The sequence below is a fragment of the Pinus tabuliformis genome, chromosome J, assembly GCF_031772625.1.
Source record: "Pinus tabuliformis cultivar Carrire ecotype Pingquan chromosome J, CPIR1, whole genome shotgun sequence".
Lineage (NCBI taxonomy): Eukaryota > Viridiplantae > Streptophyta > Pinopsida > Pinales > Pinaceae > Pinus > Pinus tabuliformis.
The window spans coordinates 551,945,764-551,967,760 of record NC_142295.1 but is presented as its reverse complement, the minus strand read 5'-3'; the positions used below and the strand labels follow the sequence as shown (position 1 = coordinate 551,967,760).

The window sequence follows — 21,997 nt, the reverse complement described above, 5'->3', positions numbered from 1 at the left end:
TATCATTGTAAAGAGAATCCCAAATTTTACCACTAACCACTAACCTTGCAATTACAAGTTTCTAAGTTGTACAAACATTATAGGTCATAGTTATAAATTTATTAATGGAATTATTATGTCAATTCCATGGAGAATTAGATATATTATATTTAAAAACACACTATTTACATTTTAAGTAAACAAACACTCCAATTAATTTATATTTAAAAACACACCATATAATCTATATCTAAAAACACACCATTTATATTATAAGTAAACAAACACTCCATATAATTTATATTTAAAAACGCACCATTTATGTTCAATAAATAAACACGCCATATAATCTATATTTAAAAACACACCATTTATGTTTTAAGTAAACAAACGCCATATCCATTAATATGTTTTAACATCAAACTTTTCATATAGCATTGTAATTATAATTTACCAAAAAAATCACATACCTATAAATACAATTTTTTTTAATTTTACATCAACTCAATTTAAACCCCAAAAAACAAAAACCAAAACCCAACATTAGAATGGCGTAATACTAATACTATTCACGAGGAAGGATATCAGGTCCCAAAAAACAAAAACCAAAACCCGACATTAGAATGGCGTAATATCACGATATCAGGTCCCAAAAAACAAAAACCAAAACCCAACATTAGAATGGCGTAATACTATTCAGTACATATGAGGAAGGATATGCTTGCCCTGATGATACTCAACTTGGTAACATATATAGAATATATATTCACCTAAGATGCCTGATGTAGAATATATATTCACCTAAGATGCCTGATACTTGACCTGGTAACATAGATATAGATGACAATAAATTGCCTGATGCTTGACCTGGTAACATAGCTATAGATCAATAAATTGCCTGATGCTTCACCTAGTAACATAGATATAGATGACAATGAATTGGCTTCGTTAGATCGATTTAGACAGTAACTAAATAAACGGTTAGATCGATTTAGACGGTAACTAAACCGGTTCAAGCTGCAAAATCCCATGTAAGTTCCCGAAACTTGCGTACTAATTTATAATTCTTTAGGCTCCACCATAAGCTATTTTGTTGAGTATTCTTCACCATAGCTGTTTTGTTAAGTATTCTTTAGGCTTCACCATAGCTGTTTTGTCGAGTATTCTTCACCATAGCTGTTTTGTTAAGTATTCTTTAGGCTTCACCATAGCTCCATAGCTGTTTTGCTAAGTCGGTTAGTTTATAGTTATCTCCATCTATTATATGTTTTCTAGTTTAAAATTTTTCCCATATATAATGATTTGAAATTCAACAGGAATTTGTTAAAATCACAAATTTGAAATTATTTGAAATTCAACAGGAATTTGTTAAAATCACAAATTTGAAATTTGAATAATGAAGGACTCTCAAATCACCAGAAATGAAATCACAAATTTGAGCTTTTAAATAAAATATAAAAATTTGACCAAATTTAAATCAACACCACAAAATATGATTTCACCAACTCAACAAAAATGAAATCACAAATTTGAATTATGAACTCACAAAGCATTTTAAATACAAACTATTAACAATTTGACCAAATTTAAACAAAGATGTAAATTCTCCCCCATAGTGTTACATCAACCAACATCTTTTTATAACCTAATTTTTACATGTTATTGTTTCACAAAATTCCATGTAAAGGCATGTTAAAACTGTTAAAGCCAATGTATCAAAAGACCTACAAATAAATTCCAACCTCTAATTTGTTCATTAATATTGTATAAAAGTTAAAACACCAACATGAAAAAGAGAAACAGTACCACAAAAATATAGATCGCACAGGTGCGTAATTGTGCATACAAGAAGTTAAAAACGATTTATCATGTACATAAAAACAGACCCACGGCTAAAAGTTGTAGTGCATTCAAGGTTGGTGAGAAATAATACCACAGAATACCCTTGTCAATTTTAATTGAAAAAAAAATGAATAACGTATCCATTATTTCGATAATTGTGCAGAGGATAGTTAAAAACGATGCATACCCACAAAAATAGATAAATAAATTCACCATATGAGCATTTATCATGTGCATAAAAAACAGAGACCCCGGCTAGAAGATGGTGCATTCAAGGTTTGTGAGAAATAATACCACAGAATACCTATGTCAATTTCAATTCAAAGTAACATTACATAACATCCATAGAGATTCGATTTACATACCTTTCGCTAGATTGGTGGGGCAATGAACACGGATCCCCGTATGTCAAAGACATCACAATATAAATATCAATAATATGAATCCCACCCCAAGCAAAGAGAAGCAAAAGAATATGATTAATCATTACAAAACATTTAATGTGCATCACAAATCTTTAAACTAAATATCCAGAGAGCATCATATGACTTCTTTTACGATGCAATCTGACTATGTAGGAGCACCAGAAGTTAAAATACTCTTTGATTTACATACAAATTGTATGGTAACATGTAAACCCTACCTCATTAGCACGCGTTCTCAACTGTAATGAATATTGTGCCGGCATTGAAACTATGGCTGATAAAAAGCTTGAAAGACAACCAAAACTGACGTAGGAGATGAAACTAAAAGCTTTCAACAAATAAAAATGGGATTTTTTTTGCATTGATTCGACAATGCTGCTCTTTGACTAACAAAATTTAAAGCTAACAGGGGTAAGTATTCTAGTTGCCATTCAGAATACTATACACATACGCCCCAAGGATGGGGGATAGTTCTTGCTATTTGATGAAACTACATTCTTGCTATTTGATGAAAAACTACAAACTGATGCACTCATTTTTTCAATCATCTCCAAATCCAAAGGTAGTCTTTTTACCTGCAAAGTCACAACGTAAATGGTAAAGCCAGAGTTAACCACGATAAAGATGAGAATTCTAGTCTAAACCACAGAAAACAGAGTATGCCAGTACCAGATGGAGCCATATTGAACTTTGGAGTTCCACGACCCCCATTGCGATCTCCACGACCACGACCGCGAGGGGTGCCACGACCACCACCACGACCTCGTCCTACAGAAAGGTAGAACAAGAGCTTCAAAAAACGAGAGTATTGTCCAGCTGGGAGAGATAACAGCTATGCGTGGTAAAAAATATAAAATTCAAAAGATAAGGTAAAATTCGCATAAAATCATGTAAAATCTAATGACAAATCTTTTTAAAAGTTGGAACCAGTATAACAAAACAACAATAAACTCGAAGATTCCACATATGGTGATGTTCAAGAAATTGCCTAATGAATTTGAGGACACATTACTGCAAATTTGAGACAATAAATACGATCAGCAATTCAAGAGACTAAAACACGACGTAAAAAAATACAGGGATTGAATGGACAAATCAAATTCGTACATAAGAATAGAGAATACCGAGCATCCAATTTAGTCACTGTCTCACTATATGTAAAGCCCAAAGTCCTTACCTCCAGAGAATCTACCGCCTCCATCCCTAAAACCTCTGCCACCGCCTCTGCCTCCTCTTCGACCACCTCCATCACGTCCCCCACCTCTGGACATTGCTTCTTCGACAGACAGCTCATCAGAACCCAACGCCAGTGCCTTTGATAGTGAAGCACTATCCTTAAATTCAACATAAGCGAACCTGTGACAGTGTCAAAAATTCCAAAAGAACTGACGTCAGATGATGCTCCAGACACTTATTTTAGTATGAATAGCTAGTTTAGAACGAATATCTAGATGGCAGTCACAAACTCACCCCTTGAAGGTTCCGGACTCGTAGTCCTTAGGAATTCGAATATTCTCAATGATTCCGCAATCATCAAAATGCTCTGACAAGCTATTTCGAATCTATATTTCATAGAAAAACACGAAGAAATAATGCAGTCAGTTGTTACGATGGATGCCTGAAGAATAATAGTTCAGAAATAAAACAGACCTGACAACTTACATCATCCTCCTCTTGATTCTTGTCAAATCCCCTAACAAATACAGTACAGCCAGATTTCTGTTCCTGGTTATCCCTGCATTACATCCAATCATTCAATTATCAGTCTATTTTAAGACCAATAGCAATAAAGACACGGTATTAAAAAATGACAACTTATTCAACCTGGACTTGAAATCCGGTTTCGATCCAGGAGCACCACGCTCCGTGGCAAAATCAAGTCTGACAGAACGCCCAAGCAAATCCTGCCCATTTTTCTCCAATGCCTGAAAACCGATACGTAAATGAACACTTAGTATAACATGTACAGAAACCACCCTCATTTCCATGGAAATGGAGGAGAGCTGATGCATGAAAAAACACCTGTGAAGCTATTCAATATTATGAACGCCAAAAAAGCTTGCTTGTAATATATCATCTAGCAATAACGGGATTTTGTGGCAGAGTATACGATACAGATGGGATATATTTTGAAAATGCAACCAATTCCAAACTATGAACTGTTCCCTAATTGGGATATTCCAGCACCAGCATTATTAAGGTTTTTCAGATACAAGAACGTGTTGGAGAAGTAAATAATGGCAAGAACGTTAGTAATTTGATGAGGCATAAGATACCACTCTACTTTGAAAAACAATGTTACCAACCACCTTCGCAGACTGATCACACCTATAAATATCTAGCAATTTCATTTTATTTGACGTGTCTCTAGCATACACATGTAGAAAAATATAAGCCCATCCGATTATCCTTTTTTAAAGATAAAGATCACAATGTAAGATGTTGTTTTAAAAAAATAGCACAAAAACACCAAAACCAGATACCTTCGAAGCTGCTTCTTCGGTTACAAATTCCACATGTCCATAACCTCTGTAGGAACCATCATCCTTTGTAGCCAGCCGAACATCAGCCACCTCTCCAGCATCTTGGAAAAATTCAATACTGTGAAAAGCAAGGCTAAGATAAGAACTCATACTGCGGGAAAGCTCACTATCAGAGTCTTTAAGTAGCATAGAACTAGCTAATACTCCAAGTGCTACCAAAAAATGTTCAAAAAATTATTAAATAGCATACATCTGAGTCTGAGAAACCTACATGGTGTCTGGATCAATAGAAAAGGACAGGTTTCCTACAAAAATTGTCTTCGATCCAGGAGTTACTGGCGTCTTTGGTGTCTTTGGCGTAGAAGCCTGCAAAACAAAACAAAATCTGACATTATTATCGAACTAACAAGGTCCCAAGAAGCTGTGTTGATGGCTTGGCTTTTATGTTTCTACAACCTGGCTGTGTTTTCTTCTGCTAACGGTGGCTGCTTAAGAAGCTTGTTTCTGTATAGAATGCCATATCCAATTGCTGTTTGTTTGTATTAATATTTCAATGAAGCATTTATCAAAAAGAACATTCTGAAGGCAAAATAAATAGATTTCATGCCACCGCCTCAATACAAAATATAGATTTCTGGAATAGGTGTTTCATTCCGTAACTCTTGTGTCTCAATGTCACACTATCTCAGTAAAGAGTAATAACAATAAATTTCCACAATATCAAGGGATCTACTGAACAGAAGATACAACATGAGGCTGTCAGCCTTCCCCATATTTACAAAAAGGTATATAAGAAACAGGAATGTAAATTCAAAAAGTAAATAACACAGCCGCTGTTACAGAAGGAGAAAACACCAAGTAGGTTGAGCAAAGAGTAACCAGCCACTTAGCTGAATAAAATGAACCCATGTGAAGGACATGGAATGGTTTGTCCCTGTGTGTTTGCCTGCAATGGTTTTTCCCTGAGCAGTGTTATCAGATTCAGAACCACACAGGAACAAGTGGAACTGGCCGGTCCAACCGGTTTGGGTGCCAAACCAGTCCAGTTCTAGGTTCAAAACTGGAAATAGCCGGTTTGGTGCCAAACCTGCCAGTTCTGTACAATTCAACCAAAGATGTTCCACACAATTTTTCAAGGAAAAACACAAATTTGAGTAGAAGTTAGAAGTTAAATTCTTTCATTTCATGGTAATGTTAAATTCTTAAAGTAAAAGTTACTTGAATTTTTAACGTTACATGAAATGAGACTCATGTTTGAAAATGGTTCCGACCTCATTGGATTTCACAAGGTAAATGTATAATTTTAGATCTCACTCAAAATCCAGCAGATTTAACAGTTTTTCAAGTTTTCAGGATTGTGGGGATTGCAGCATTTTTATCAGATTTTGTCATGTACAATGGTATGGAACTTAGTGTTGTCAAGAACATCAAACCGTCAATGTACCTTGATGTTAGTGGCATTGGGTGTCGAACTCCTCTATCAAGAACCTTATAAAACTCTAATCATCACGTAAACAAAATCTTGACATCTTGATATGCTACATTATTTCTATGTTATGGTATGGATTGTCGTAGACCATTTTTTTGGGATGCAAGAGGGCATTATAGAGCCTGTTTGTTGATCTATTTTTGGTTCAGAGATGCATTGCACTCAATGCTATTTTGGTTATGTGCACATAGGTATGGATTGTCATAGAACATTTTTTGGGATGCAAGAGGGCCATATAAAGCCTGTTTGTTGATCTATTTTTGGTTCAGAGATGCATTGCACTCAGTGCTATTTTGGTTATGTGCAGCCTTACATGCTATAAAAATGAAAACATTTGCTTATTTGTGCATAAATGGTTTGAATTCATATGGATGCACATGAACATATATGTCTTTCTTTAAAATTTGAAAATTTTGTGTGTTTTTGGTCGACTGGGTTTTTCGTCTGTTTTTTTATCAGTTTCAACTGGTTCCTGGTCCACGAGGTTTTCCAGTTCAATCACTGGTTCAGTTCTGATAACATTGGCCCCAACGTGCACCATTCATGATGTTCTTTTTACAACATCCCCCTCTTATCAGCTGAGACCTTCCTGATGTTGCTATAAGTCGTAAAGATGTGGGGGAAGTGCTGCTCAGTTTCCAGTATCTACAACCAAGTGAAGTCATGCTATTCCGTTCCCCCTTTAGGCTCATTCCACCTCCCAGTCCCAATCTTTTCCTATTTAGAACTTTTAATGAGTTGAGCCAAGACACATTTTTCTTACCAAGGTACATAATGCTTAAAAGTTATTCTTGTACTATTTATTTGTTCTTTGTACCATCTCTCTTTCTTCCCCTTCTGTAGTGTCTCCAATGTGCCAGCTTCAAAGGTGTTCTGGCTCCATGGCATTCCTCTTACTTAATGTCCCAACCATTACAGCCACCTATTTCACTACAGCTCCAAAATGTACATCCTTCTTTGCTGTATCTCCCTGCTCATTCGGAGTGATAATCTTTTGCTGTCCATGAATTTGCTGTTTTATTTTAGTCGTAGAGTAAGTTTATCACGTGTTTCTGCACTCACTTGATTTGAAAACATCAATATTTTAAAATGCTCACGCCCAACACCTTACACCCGTGATGTATCACTCAGTCACAAGAGACTGATATAGGGTTCTGATTATTCCCAAATCCCAAATCCCAGTTATCCTACACTAGTTTTGCAGGAGAAGGGTGCCTTCCAATCCCTCTGAATTGTTTTCCTTAAATTCCAGCCCTAAGGTCGATCTCAAAGTGTTCATGATTGAATTTTATTATTGACAGAGTTGTCTTCATAGACTTAAATTTACCTATACTCATAGGCATCTATCGCTTTGGATAGAAGGTATCAGTTGCTGTCTATCTAGTTGGAAGTCGCGTTGTTCTTGGTTTAGTTAGGAAGTGTCATCCTTGCCAATACTAAGGAAATGTGTGACCATCCTGCTCCTTTACATCAGTCTTGAAAAAATCAAGAATCAAGAATCAAGACCTACAGCTGGTGACATAGACCATTTGGTGCCATGGATTCAAGTGATCCCCAAAAGGACGAAATTTTGATTCTGATCACTTGAACCAGTTGTAGGAGAAGGCAATAGTTCATCACTTATGAGGTATAGGAACCCAACGCAAGGACTCACCACTGAAAGTGCAGTGTTTTTAGTTCTAGTGTGTCATCCTCTACATAGAGAAAAAATTGCATTATTAATCCACCTATCTCTTCAGCCTTTCAATCTAAAGAAAGATGAAGAAATAAATCTTAGATGTAGTGAAAATGTAGTACAGTTTATGCCAAGGATTTCTCTGTCACTTTTAAAACTTGGTAAAAGAAGATATAAACCCTAGAAAATGAAACCATTTGGGTCAAGTTATTTCATCAGTGTATTTGCAACAATATGGTAACTCACAATTTATTTTATCCTTACTGAATCCTGCAAACTATAATTTCTTGCTTTTAACAAAATATCACAATAACCATCACCAAAGTTAAGTTTAAGGGACTTGGTCAAAGGCCTTTATTGGTTCAACGGATACTTATGATTCAATAACTAACGAATATTATTATTTTCTTCAGTCTCAAAATTTAATCAATCCTAAAATTAAGAAAAGCCTAGAATAGTTGAATATCGCAACTAAGAATTCCCATAAGGGCTTAAGCTGGAACCATTAAGTCACCTTGAGGTAGTTTGAGGTAGTGGTCAAATGTGTGATTGCACCCAATGAGATTATATTAAATGATCTTGTGACCTGTGCACACAAGTGGATAAAAGCCCTCCTCCATGTCCTTCAAATTTGAAAAGATAGCCCAGCTGGTTACAGCAAGAGGTTGAGTGCTATGAATTACAAACACAAGATTACGGGAACAAGTCACCGGGCAGGCTGTCACCAGGCTGGCTACCTCTGGATATTATTTGGTGGCACTCAGTGCCCCCACTGTTTTAGGTTGCCAAAACTCAACTGGTTAGTTAAATTTGGCAAAGCGCCCAGAAAGTTCACAACTAAGAAGATGATATTCCAAAAGCTCAAAAGAAAAATCACCAACATGGAAGATGAGTTTAAATGCGGATGTTCCACCCTTATCTTAAGAGTTAAATTTGTATTAACAGATTTCAATATATTTCAACATACAACATTTGGTCCATCTTTAACAATTTTATATGGTAAATATATTTAAGCATTTCATTAACTTTTACCATAACAATACTATGTCAAAATTAAGCATATCCGTATTATGTCAAAAGATAAATTTATCATATCCATATTACGTCGAATACCCATCAAATTTCAAATTCTACAAAAACTTTGAACATCATGTGAAATTCAAATAAAATATATGAATTTCAATACACCAAAAGACTAATACAGCCAAAATTCTGCTAGTATAGAAAAAAAAAAAAAATATTCTTGCTACAGTGAATATAAAGTACAATTTATGCCAGCAATTTATCCCGTTTCCTTTAAAACTCAAGAAAAGAGTATGTGGACACTAGAAAATAAGACCATTTGAATTAAATATTTTTGGTCACTACATGTTTGCAACAATAAAAAAATGGAAAATCCCTGATGGGGAGTGCCATGTAACAAGCACGTGGGAGTCAGAAGGTAATGAAGTACAGGCCCAGGGTTCATGTGACTCCAACCAGGCGACATAACAGATGTAACGGGCAACATAACGGCCACCCCAAGTGACACGGATGGAGCCGAAGCGTCGAGATGGTGGTTGAGTTTTATATATACTGCATTTTTTTAGTTTTCTGCTGCATTTGGATGCTGGGTATGGGAGTGAGGTTTAAAGGGAGTGTGCACAGGCCTTTCCGCTGTGCATGCCCGCTGGTCTGAGCACAACTGGGTCTTGGAGGAACTAGTGATGGACAGAATGAGGCTCTTGTGTGCCTGGTCTCGGCAAAAGTTAGAACAGTGTGGGATTCAGGTAACGGGGACTGCAACTACTTTCAAGCCGGTGCCGCCACTGAATTCTGCTTATAGACAATTCAGCTTTTTTCGAGAGGTAATTGGGGTTTGGGTGTTAGCAATTTGGTCCTTTGTTTCAGTTTACCCTCCTTTTCTTGTTGGTGGTCTCTAGCTCGTCTGAATTACAGGTCCCCCTCAACCTATGTAGTCAGTGTTGCTCTGAAGCAGCAGGGTTGGAGTCTGGAGAGCTGGGTGGTTACTAGGCTCGGTGCATTCAGTGGAAGGCTTCCTCTCGGTGAGTTGGGGTGCCGAGACCAAGAAGTGGCAGGCACGGCCTGTCTGTTTATTGTGTGTTTGCTGGGCAAGGGTGGCCCCTCTCCTGCGCTGGCCTAAAGGGCAGAGTGGGTCATTTGCTGCCAACTCAGCACGGACTACCATCATCGGAGAGGGAGGGCTAGGGGGCTAGGCAATGAGTTGGCCAGCAAGTTTAGCCTGGGGACCACGCGAGTGGGAAGCGGAGCATGCAGAGGTAGACACAGCACCAGAGGGGAGGTCGCCGAGGACCGTGCATCAGGGAACATGGTGCAACAACCAACACTGGCCTCTATTGCAGACCAGTTCTCCGTGAACAGAGGTACAAGGATAGAAATGAGATTATAGCTTTACATAAATGATCTGCAATTTTCACAGGGTGAAACTCTGGAACACCTCGCTTTCGTTTGTCGCAAGCCAACGAAGGTGTGATGAAAGGCTGTATGAAATTGAAACAAGGCTAGCTCACATTGATTATCATGTGCATGAGGGGCGAGGTCTACCTGTTGTCCCTGCAAATGCTCAGACACTGAACCCTCCAATATAATATGGTTGCTGCTGGCTGTTTTTTGGTCTGTCTGTCTTTTGGGAAACATGGCTAGTATGTTTATGGGCATCATGTAAAAAATGGATTTATGTTTCCAGATTTTCCTCTGCTCTCCTGGCCAACAAAGCTGGTAGGAGTCAAGTCGGGAGAGCAGAGAAATTTTGGCATGGATGTAAATCAATTTTTGAGAAACTAATATAAGCCTTTGAAAATAAAACAATAAAAATGGAAAATTTTATTGACTGCAAGTCATTGCCTGAGTTCACAACAATAGACACTTTGAAGTACAAATAATAAGATAATTCACAATCAAATGCAACCTACGTTGAATCCTGCAAAACCCTTGCTTCTCACTCTTGTACAATAATTTATGCAATTTTAATGACAGTTAGTACTGTTTCTTGGTTTTAACACATGAACACAATAACAATCACTACTACTATTGCTTTGGTCCAACTCCCAAACCTGTTCATTAAATACCATAGGAAGTTTATGAAGAACTACCCATGGAATATATCTTGGATCAAATATCAATTACAGAAAAGGGATATTAGTCTAGTATTTACCTTGACACTCTGCTTCTTCTTTGGTTCATCATCACTCTCATTTAGATCGTCATCCTCACTGTCATCAGAGATGTCCTCGCCTTCGCTCTCATCCTCTGTGGCTTTTGATGTTTGTTGAATCTTAGATGCCTACAAAAACAGTCTTGATTAGCTAGAAATTTATGAATGTTAAGATATAGGGAAATAGTAAAAGCCAGAAATAGCACATCACTTTACCTGAACTCTCTGTTGTTTGGCCTTTGGTTCATCATCACTCTCGTCTGAGCTATCCTCTTCATCGCTCTCTTCCTCCACAATTTTTGCTGGTTGTTGGTTCTTTTTTACCTAACAAAAGGATTGTGTTAGCACTTCAGCACTGATTTCACAAGAAAACAAATGCAGTCAGCATTTTACATTTTCAATCTATTAGAATGCAGATACCTTTTAACAGGATTGTCCAAAACCAGCCTTTTACTAGTCCAAAGGATACTTATGACTTAATACCTAATGAATATTACCTTTCTCTCAAAATATAAACATAACTCCTAAAAATAAGAAAAAACCGTTATAGTTGAATATCACAACTAAGAAAAAGATACTAGAAAAAAATGCAAAATGCCCACCAGAATCATCCTAATTCCAAACCAGATTTCATGGATAATTACATTTTGATCCTAATTCCAAACCATACAGAATATTTTACCTTCTGAACAGTTATCTCCTCTTCAGATTCTTCGCTCTCAGATCCCTGCAATAACAACCCATCAACATAAACTCATCCTGTTTTATAATTATATAGAAAACCTTGCATAATACAATTACTAATTACACAATGAAAAATACCTCATCAGACGGCTCATCCTCACTGTCATCATCATCACTGCTTTCTTCCATCAGTTTCCCTTTGAAAAAACCAATTTTCTCTGCACCCTTTGTTTGCAAAGGCTTCTTTACCTGTGCTTAGTAACATTAGGCATTCATAAAACCAAAATAAACCAACCTGCCTAACAAAAATGCAATTTGTGTAAAAATACATATTTGAAGAATATCATTATCGTCACCTTTTCTTCTTCGGAATCACTCTCTGAATCATCAGTTGATTCTGCTTCACCATTCCTTATAACTGAAATTGAACCATTGTTTGCCAACTTCGGGCTTTTCTTTGCCGCAGCAACCAGTTTTGTTGCAGGTTCCTGCACACATTGCTAATGCATGTTAAATACCTTCTATAAAAAGTTCTTATTTTACAAGCTCAATTATAAATTCAACTCAAGTTTCTATATTGCATCAGTTAAAGATCAAAGCTATATGCAATCTGCACAACACAATTACCTCATCTGACGAATCCTCCTCCTCAATGCTACTACCTTTTGCTGGAATTTTCTTTGCCAAATTAGGTTTTTTGCTTACAGGAAGTATGACCTGATTTAGTAAACGGACACAATGAGATTCTAATTCTAACATGAAAGGATTAGCAGACAAACAATAATGTTAGGAACTAATAAAATAAAAACAGCAATATAATGCCATGATAAGTGGCTTACGTTAAAATGTCTCAAATGTTTATTCCTACAAATAAATTGAGTTATTGAAACTTAGAGCCCCATGAGAAGGTAGAATCTGTCAAATAGTCGAAAAAAAAAAACCAATATTCAATTTCCCCATTCAATATCCCCACCGGATCAGGGTCACATAAGCTTCGTTAACACGATCAATGGTGATGGTGGTATTTCACAAAAGCCTGGATTACATGGAAAAATAATTTACATTGGAAAACATACTTAACTGTTATTGCTCAAAGGTATCAAAACCAGGACAGATGATCAAAAAAAACCATGGCCAAAAACACACACTTAGCTAATCTGGAAAAAGAATCATCGAGGAAACACGCAAAAATCTAGGAATACATGTTTTCCTTCTCATTATAATCCATGACACATATTAAAACAATTGCCACCGCCCAATTCCTCCTACTTCCCCATCTCGATTTCTTAGAGAGAATTCCAAGATGTGGCTTAACCCCATTGATAAGGGGATACCAACCCTGAGAAATAACAAGGAATCAATCTCACAACAACCAAAAAAATTAAAAATAGAAATAAACAACAGGATATACACAAGCCTATTTAAGCAATAGAAGATGGGATGAAAACAGAAGAAGGGAATAAAAGTTTAAGGCAGGCCATTAACCCACGCCCAGAAAGATAACTAAAATTGAATACAATCATAGCCACTAACCATAAATGAAAATAAAAAATAGAAAAGCATCATTCACCTCTTCCTCTGACTCGGAAGCTTCCTCAGATGAAGAAGGTGTCTCATGTTTCTTCTTTTGCGGTACTTTAGTAGCAGACTTTAATTTCTTATGTAGTGGCTGAACCCCAACTTCAGATCCTGGCTGCCGTTTGGCTGGATGTAGACATAATAAGCAAAAGAATGTCAATATAGCGCTAGAACAGTCTTAATAAATTCAAGCGTGTTGTTTAAATTCAAACTAAACATAATTGGAAACACCTTTAATTTCATTTCATTTTTGAAAGTAAAACGTACCTTTCTTCCCTTGCACCAAGGGAATAGTTGGAGTAACGGCGGCAACCTGAGTTACAGAATCAAAAATTCCAAGCAGCAAATATATAAAGAATAAGGTCAACGTATCAAGTAAAGAGAAGAAATTTTGCAGCCTGATAAATGTATAAAACGTTCTGTGAATGGAATTACCTTAACATTGGATTTCTTGTTAGACTTCCCCATCGTTATTACACTCTAGACAGGATAATCGAATCGCCCTGAGCAAATACAACCAATTATCATTATACATGGAAAAAAAGGCATTATACCTACTATCTACGATTTCTGATCAAAATTAGTAATTTGACAATTTTGAGGTGTTTTTTAGCCCATAATTTCACACGGCTACCATAGATCCAAAACTATGCAATTTCAATAGCAATCTCGGGCACCCAGTACAGAACAAGCATATATGACACCAAGTATGGAACCATTTCATCTTATCCTCGAGATAAGCATCTACCTTACCATGTACCCTGTGTTAAAATTCAAAACCCATTTCAGATTATTAGAACAAACGATTTATCACACACAAAGTAAGGACCTAAAATATGACTACCGGCTTCTGTAAGTAGAGAGATTGGCATGCCAAAGGGAATCAGACGGTAGAATCGGTAGAAACTAAAATACGAGATAAAAGCCCCAAAACACACAGCTCTTAACGATTTGTGCTGTATCCAAACTAGTTATTAATCAATATATACACACAAGGAAAAGGAATCAAATGAAAGAATAGATGATACAAACGTACCTATGAACATCTCACGACTGAACCAGTAGCAAAAAAGGTTCGGTCTGTTAACTTGCTATACCTATTCACCTATAGGGTTTACTATTAAGGGTCACGTGCAACACTACAAAGTTGTACAAGGTTTCATGTGGCCCCCAGTCAATGAAAATTAAGCAACAGCTGAAACATAAAACAAAGAAAGGAAAGAGGATCGAGCAATGGCCTGCACTACCAGCTGCTTGACTTTCAGACATCTAAAACAGGGGTTTCAAATCGCCCAGAAGCAAAAACCCTGAAGCAATTATTTTCTCTAACTCAAAGGAAAAACACTAAAACAAAATGGTTTTAACACTTACTTGGTGGAAGCAGAAAACCTCAAAAACCCGCCGACGTCGTCGTTAGTTAAAACTTGAGGGTTCGAGTTTCAGAAGCTAGTGACTAGTCCGCAGTCACTCAACTTCGATTCGGGACAAAAAATAATGCAAATAAATAATACCAGAACGAACAATATGTCGTAAAACCCTTCTTAGGGTTTTAAGAAACTAGAATGACATAAAGCTTACTGCCTGAGCTTTAAAAGGTTTCTCAGTGCCTCTTCTCTTCGAGACTTTATTTCTGATATTTTTTTATGTAATGCGACTCTGAAGGTTTTGGATTCCGAATTAGGGCTACGGGGTCGGGTGCCCTCGATATTTTGCGAATAATTATCACTCGAGATGCCATGCCATACACGTATGGCCCGCGAATGCTGACGTGGCTTTGGTAGATACCCAAATTAAAAGAGGTTCGCTTTGAAAGGGTGTTTGAAACTTTTGTTGGTATTTAAAAAAGGACCATTCTTTTTCTTTTTTCCTTATGTTCATGTAAAAAAATATATATATATCTAGCTGCACAACTCCAAAATGATATTTCTAATGACTAGTAATTGTCCCAAAAGGTGCAAAGAGAGGTCAATAAGTTTTTTAAATTTGAAAAATGTTATGAAAATTGGAAAAATGGTATGAGAAACACATTTGTAGATATGTATGGTATATGCCATATGTATTGGCAAATTTAAATTCTACATAGATATTGTCAAGTATGAAGAACACATTTGTAGATATGTATGCCATATCCCATATGTATTGGAAATTTTAAATTTTATATAAATACTGTAAAAGATGATATATTTGATAATTAATTACAAATTACATTACAAAGTATTTTTATCATTTATATTTATATGTATAGGTTATGTAAATTTTAAACCACCCTCGACTCGTCTTAATTCGGAATTTACCAAGAGATTAAATTTTTTTTCACTTTAAAAGAGGTTTGCATATCAAGAGATTTGATCCTTCTTGGTTTGGTAGATTCAAAGTTATGATGTATCTAAGCTGGTTTAATTTCTCCCTTTAAATAAGCTTCATTCCACATGAATATTATGGATTCTCAATGCCATGAATAATTTGTATTTTTATTATTATTTTATTCTTATAGAGTTAAAATATTTACATTACATTTATGTTATTATTTAACTTTATTTTATTTTATACAATTTGACATAACCAAAATAATAAATATTACATTACAACATCACTAAAAATACATAAAAATAATTAATAAATGTAAAAATATTATCATTCTTAAAGGACCTTTTTCCACTTTAATTTATTTGTTAAAAGGACCCCTTCCACTAATAGTAGATGTAACTGATCCTTTGTTCATAATGACCTATAAGTTAATGACCATAGGAAGGATGGTCTTCTTAACAAAGAAACTAATGTGAAAGAACGTTAAAACGTAGCATTGTAAGGTCTCGATTAACTTCTATGTCTGCTAAACTTAATCTGCAAGTGATTGATGCATTTTGAATGGTTCTTTTATATTTGCAATATTTTTTTTCCTTTTAATGTGAAAATAAAGTGTGATGAGGTGTTCCCATACTCGAGGCAGGAACTGGATGAACTCTACAGGTAATTCATTGTTAAGATGGGAGGCAACGAAATGGATGAGCGCTACAGGTAATATAACAAAACAAAGTGCAATTTTTAAACAACAATCTACAATAATTTGCAGTGAGTGATTTTCAGCCAAACATAAAATCAAACAGGCTTTTGATCGAAACCAAAAGTTAGAAAAGGGCTTTAAGCCAATTTTTCTGCCTACTATTTAAATGAATTTTTAGCTGGTTAATTTTTTTTATAACATGTTGGGCCGGACCAAAAAATCAAAGAGTATTTTAGAACAGGCCCGGAATTCGGGTCGCAGTTCAAAAGGTATTCTACAAAGTTAAAACAGAGTTTGGACCTACAATTCTTGGGATTAGGTTCTGAATGGCCATTCCCATTGGTCACCGAACTCGGACTTGGTGAGGGATGATCGAAAAGACCATCGACTGGAACTGTGAATGTCTTGGACTTAAGCTAAAATAAATACTTAATCAAATTACAAATGATTAAGTTATCCATTATACACAAGCAGGGCCTTGGTTCAGTGCCCACAAACACGCGTTAGGGCACACATAGTCGAGGGTCATAACAAGTAAATAACTATACAATTACATACGCTATAAGCAAAAGTTCAACACGGGTGTCCTGACAAACATATCATGACAAGTTAAAAAGGAGATCCTCTTTCTCAATTTAAGCAAAAGTTCAACACTACTATTTAAATGAATTTTTAGCTGGTCAAATTTTTTATGACATGTTGGGCCGGACCAAAAAATCAAAGAGTATTTTAGAACAGGCCCGGAATTCGGGTCACAGTTCAAAAGGTATTCTACAAAGTTAAAACAGAGTTTGGACCTACAATTCTTGGGATTAGGTTCTGAATGGCCATTCCCATTGGTCACCGAACTCGGACTTGGCGAGGGATGACCGAAAAGACCATCGACTGGAACTGTGAATGTCTTGGACTTAACCTAAAATAAATACTTAATCAAATTACAAATGATTAAGTTATCCATTATACACAAGTAGGGCCTTGGTTCAATGCCCACAAACACGCGTTAGGGCACACGTAGTCGAGGGTCATAACAAGTAAATAACTATACAATTACATACTCTATAAGCAAAAGTTCAACATGGGTGTCCTGACAAACATATCATGACAAGTTAAAAAGGAGATCCTCTTTCTCAATTTAAGCAAAAGTTCAACACTGGTGTCCTGACAAAAAACATAAAGCTGCCTTTTATGCACTACGTCTATTTAAAAAGGACAATATCTATTGCACCTTTTCCCATGCAGAAATACTAAAATTTATCAGAGACATTCAAGGCCTGAAGTCGTGAACAACGCCTATCATCATTAGAATTATAAACAACTTCAAAGGAAAATTAAAAAAACCCTTCCAAGCCCACATGCTTTAAAATCATCTATCCAACAGATCCAAGTTGAACTTTGAAGTCAATTCTTCTCTACCCTTCTAGCTTTCCGACCAAGAACCAAGGAAAACACATTTACAGAAGGATCATATAGGATAATGAAACAGAAACTCTTTATAAATCTTCTCTTTTTTCCTTTTTTGGTGTATATTTAAAAGGGATATTTGTATCCAGGGAAAATGATTCAACATTCTCATCAAAAGGCAAAATAGATTCTACAATCCGTATGATTCAGTTCTCCAATTTCTAGTGATCACAACATACAAACAACAGGATGGCTCCAGAAGTTTCCTTGCTCTTCATGGGTAGCTTTTCAAGGGGTGCATAAAATTCAAAAACGGTTATAATACAAAGCATGCTTATTTAATTGCATAGAAATTCTCCGACCCCTACAATTAAACAGCAACATTCTGTACGTCTTGCCTTCTCTTTAGATACCTGTCCAGTTGTTCAACTCTCTCACGCTCCAATTCCTTCTCTAAGGCTACTTCTTCCTGTAACTGTTTTAGCTTGATCTCCCTCCTCTTGTTGTCATGCATTTTAACAAGTTCTTGCCTCTCACGTTCATATTCTTCAGAATCTTTGAAGCTGCCTTCAACTATCATTTTTCTTCTTGCAATCTCTTCATCAATTCTGCAAGACAGCAAGATCACAAGCAACGCTTGACACCATTAAAAACAGAGAAGACATATATCTGGTAAATTAAAAGTGATGCCTACAAATAACCATATCATAAGAAGTGCAGAAATCCATAACCATATCTTAAAAAGTGCAAAGATCCTTGAGCCCCTCAATAGGCAAAAATATTTTCAATGATATCTTAAAAAAATTTCCTGGCCTCTGCCTTCTAAGAAAACAAAAAAAGTTAGTATAAGAATGTCACAAATGATGACAATAGGAGAGAGACATGTGGCCAAAGCATAGCTATGAATACTTCGATTTTAATGGATCTAACAAATGTATGGGCAATTATAAAGTATCATTGAAAAAATCTAACATATTATCTTTACCTTGCAATCTTCTAGTCGGTTGTCAAGTAATTACGATGGTACAGGACCCAAGCAAACGATTCCAAAACTTATTGAACTCTAAATATTTATGAAATATTTTAGCATTTTAAACTTTTAAATATTTTAAAAAATATTAGAAATATTGTTTTCTTATTTCCTAAAATTTTGAAAAGTTTTGTTTCCAAAACCAAAATCGTTTCCCCGCTTAAAGAGTGTTTGCCTTCAATTTAATTTTCACATTCCGATACTATCCATCACCTTGTTCTATTTTTCACCTTCGGGTGCTATAAGATTCAATAAAAAATGGGGAACTTAAGATACCAAAGATGAGTCAATTTAACAGGCTAAAGTTGCTTTAAAGAATGAAGTATTGGGTTTGTTGGTCTCCCATCACATCATAGAGGTTAAGATTAAACTTCAAAAAACTGTACTCTCAAACTCTTGTATTTGATTGTTGGTTCTGCATCACATCATACAGATAAAATTAAACTTAAAAAAATTGGCCCTTAAAACTCTTGTATTTGATTGTTGGTTCCGCTTCACATCATAGCAGTTAGCAGTTAAAATTGAACTTCAAAAAATTGGCCTCTCAAACTCCTCTTGTATTTGATTGCCAATAGGAGGAAAGTCAGGGACACGAGATTATGAGTGTCCAACATGGGACACATAGACCCCTAAAACAGGCACATCAGAACAAGGTCACATTTCTTAATGTTCTGAGATTTTTTTTTAACATTTATTGGTGCCCCAAGTCTTAAACATGTCGGGGCTTGCATTATCCGAGTGCCAAACCCGCATGGGCATGTCTTGCATCGGGCACATTTCCCATGAGTGTCCAATATACTAGGGATGCAAGGCTGCGAGGACATTTCTTGCCTAAAGGGAGGTACTTTTAGGTATCCAATGTTCAAATCAAGACCATATAAAATATGTATATATTGGGTGAAAATATTCACATTTTCTAAGCATTCATCTCCATGGGTAGTGTATGGAAACTACGCTAAAAGGCATGCGTCTACATACAAAAGGCCAGCAATTGATTTCCAAGGAAATTTTCATTATTAGTGGAGTAACCAGCCGATCAATTTCATCTAAATCTTGATGTTTCCCTTTCCTCCATTTTGACTTGCATTATAATGTATACATGTCAGTTTCAGATGAGAGGCCTACATCAACTAATTGATGGATTTGTACAGAAGGATCACTTGTGCTTCCTTTGTTGGACCAAGTTCAAAGTCGGTGCTTCCGGCATGAATGTTGCCTATATTAACTTTAAACCAATCTCGTGACATATATTTCCAGCAAGGATGTTGATTATGCTTAGCCTTGTTTGGTTGTGTATGAAAGTGGTTTGGACCAAGTATGTAGCTGGTTGGAGCTAAGTATGCAGCTAGTATGGTACTATGTGGTTGATTATTGGTGAAATCTCAAGGCAAGAGTACTGAAGGAAAAATGGCTTCTATTTCGCAGGCATATACAGAGGACAAGGAAGTCCAAGCAATTCTTTCCCCAAGAGTAAATGATTCATACCAAAGCCAAAAAGAATTGTTTGATCGCACAACATTTTTAATTTTAACGCTTGACTAGTTCACTCTTCAAGATCTAAGTAGTTCGACAAAACATTTTGCAAGCCTGTTACAACACTGACCACTAAGAATAAGTGTATTCTACCCTGCTAGCACCCTGAACAAAGCAAGGTATTATTACAATAAGATACAGGCCAAAACAAACATGTTGGTTGCTCTAAACTTTAGGAACTGAAGGGAAAAAAAAAGCATTGTGCACAGATGACATATAATAAGTTATTTCCTAGAAAGAGTAAATAGATGAAAATCAAAGAAAGGTCCAGAATAGAAAGGAAATTTACTTGATCTGTTGTTCGTGTTCTTCATCATTCACAACTTGTGCACCTTTTGGGAGCTTTGCAAAGTTAACTTCAAGTTGGTGACAATGATCTAAGTGTGCTTTCTTGAACTCCTCTTCCATCTCTTCCATCTCTGATTCTCTTTTTGTAATATCGGCATTCAGCTGATCAATTTTTTCTCTATAACTTTGCTCCAAATAATCCACCTGCCTGCAGTTTTCAATTAGCATAGCACTCATGGGAACCTAAAAAAAAACAAAAGAAGATCAATTCTGAACAAGACATATATAGTTAAACATATTGGGTTTTAACATTAAAATTACATGTCCAAAGGACAACAACAGTTTGAGCCTCACATAAAATTATACACAAGGTGCAAGTCCAAGACACTAACTGAACTAGTATAGGTTTCTGTGTTTCAACTTCCATGTGCTCTAGTCTCAACCATAAATTAATCATACTTCTTTCTTACATTCCTCATGCTGCTCTGTAGCCCTCTGTCTAATAATCTTAATTTCTTGATCTTTCATACGCAATTTTGATGAGACTATACTAACTGTCTCTTCTAAATTTTTACTGTGCTCCTGTTGTTTAGCAACTTTAGTCTTAAACCAAGACAACTTCTGATTGTCCTCATCCATTTGCTTCATGGGTTCCACAACCATTTTATGATATGATCTCATCTCATACTTCAACCTTGCTTTGCCTGCAAAATACTCTTGCACTTTTATAATAGCTCCAATAAAAAATAAAAAATTACTCACTAGCATCAGAGTACATGAACCAAAAAGCATCTCCCACCTAATGCGTCTTAGACATTACACAATCAATCAAAGAATCCTCCTGTGCGTAATCAGACTTTCCTAATAAATAATGTGTCTATGCTTAATGAGCTGTAACTATGTTAGGAGACACCCAGAAATTTGTTGCACACTTTAAATTAGAAACAAAATTTCTGCAATCCACCCCTTTGTGATACATGTCATATAGACTTCAAAGAAGTAAGTAATACAAACCTTTTGAATGTCTGTTGAAAATCTCCATCTCTTCTTTTGTTGCGAAGTAACCATATAGTACACGTTTTCCACCTGGATAAAAAAATACACGACATCGCTCCCAGTCATCTTTTCCTCTCCCTTCCTTTAAAAACTGTTTCTGTAACCGCTCTGCCTCCAAGTATCCCATTGCAGATTCCTCAAATATAAGAACACTCATTCCACGATGCCCCTTTGGGCCATATGCATGTCTTGCCTTCATGGCTTTATATCCTTTGAAATACTCCAATAATTATTTATTTCCCATTCCAATCCACTGGAAAAAAATAAACAATTTCATGAAACCAAAGCATAAGAAAATAAACAATGCACGCAAGGACTACACTGCGACCTTCTCTGCGGGAATCGATCCCAGAAC

At 36.0% G+C, this 21,997-nt stretch overlaps 2 protein-coding genes across 2 annotated transcripts; both read right to left on the bottom strand.

The window, feature by feature from the left end:
- Positions 1–2,627: 2,627 nt before the first annotated feature.
- Positions 2,628–14,937, bottom strand: LOC149228196 (uncharacterized). Its single transcript, XM_089378094.1, has 18 exons — positions 14,702–14,937; positions 13,766–13,833; positions 13,598–13,643; positions 13,323–13,456; positions 12,380–12,469; positions 12,109–12,240; positions 11,891–12,001; positions 11,751–11,795; positions 11,285–11,392; positions 11,069–11,197; positions 5,001–5,095; positions 4,730–4,847; positions 4,071–4,171; positions 3,909–3,981; positions 3,717–3,808; positions 3,424–3,602; positions 2,916–3,014; positions 2,628–2,821 (listed from the first exon to the last, which is right to left on the bottom strand). The coding sequence occupies exons 2-18, from the start codon at positions 13,796–13,798 to the stop codon at positions 2,787–2,789; spliced, it is 1,620 nt and encodes a 539-aa protein (XP_089234220.1). The 5' UTR covers positions 13,799–13,833; positions 14,702–14,937; the 3' UTR covers positions 2,628–2,786.
- Positions 14,938–18,105: 3,168 nt separating this feature from the next.
- LOC149228195 (protein SUPPRESSOR OF GENE SILENCING 3-like) lies at positions 18,106–21,841 on the bottom strand. Its single transcript, XM_089380701.1, has 4 exons — positions 21,601–21,841; positions 21,142–21,290; positions 20,588–20,829; positions 18,106–18,343 (listed from the first exon to the last, which is right to left on the bottom strand). The coding sequence occupies exons 1-4, from the start codon at positions 21,839–21,841 to the stop codon at positions 18,106–18,108; spliced, it is 870 nt and encodes a 289-aa protein (XP_089236827.1).
- Positions 21,842–21,997: the final 156 nt, after the last annotated feature.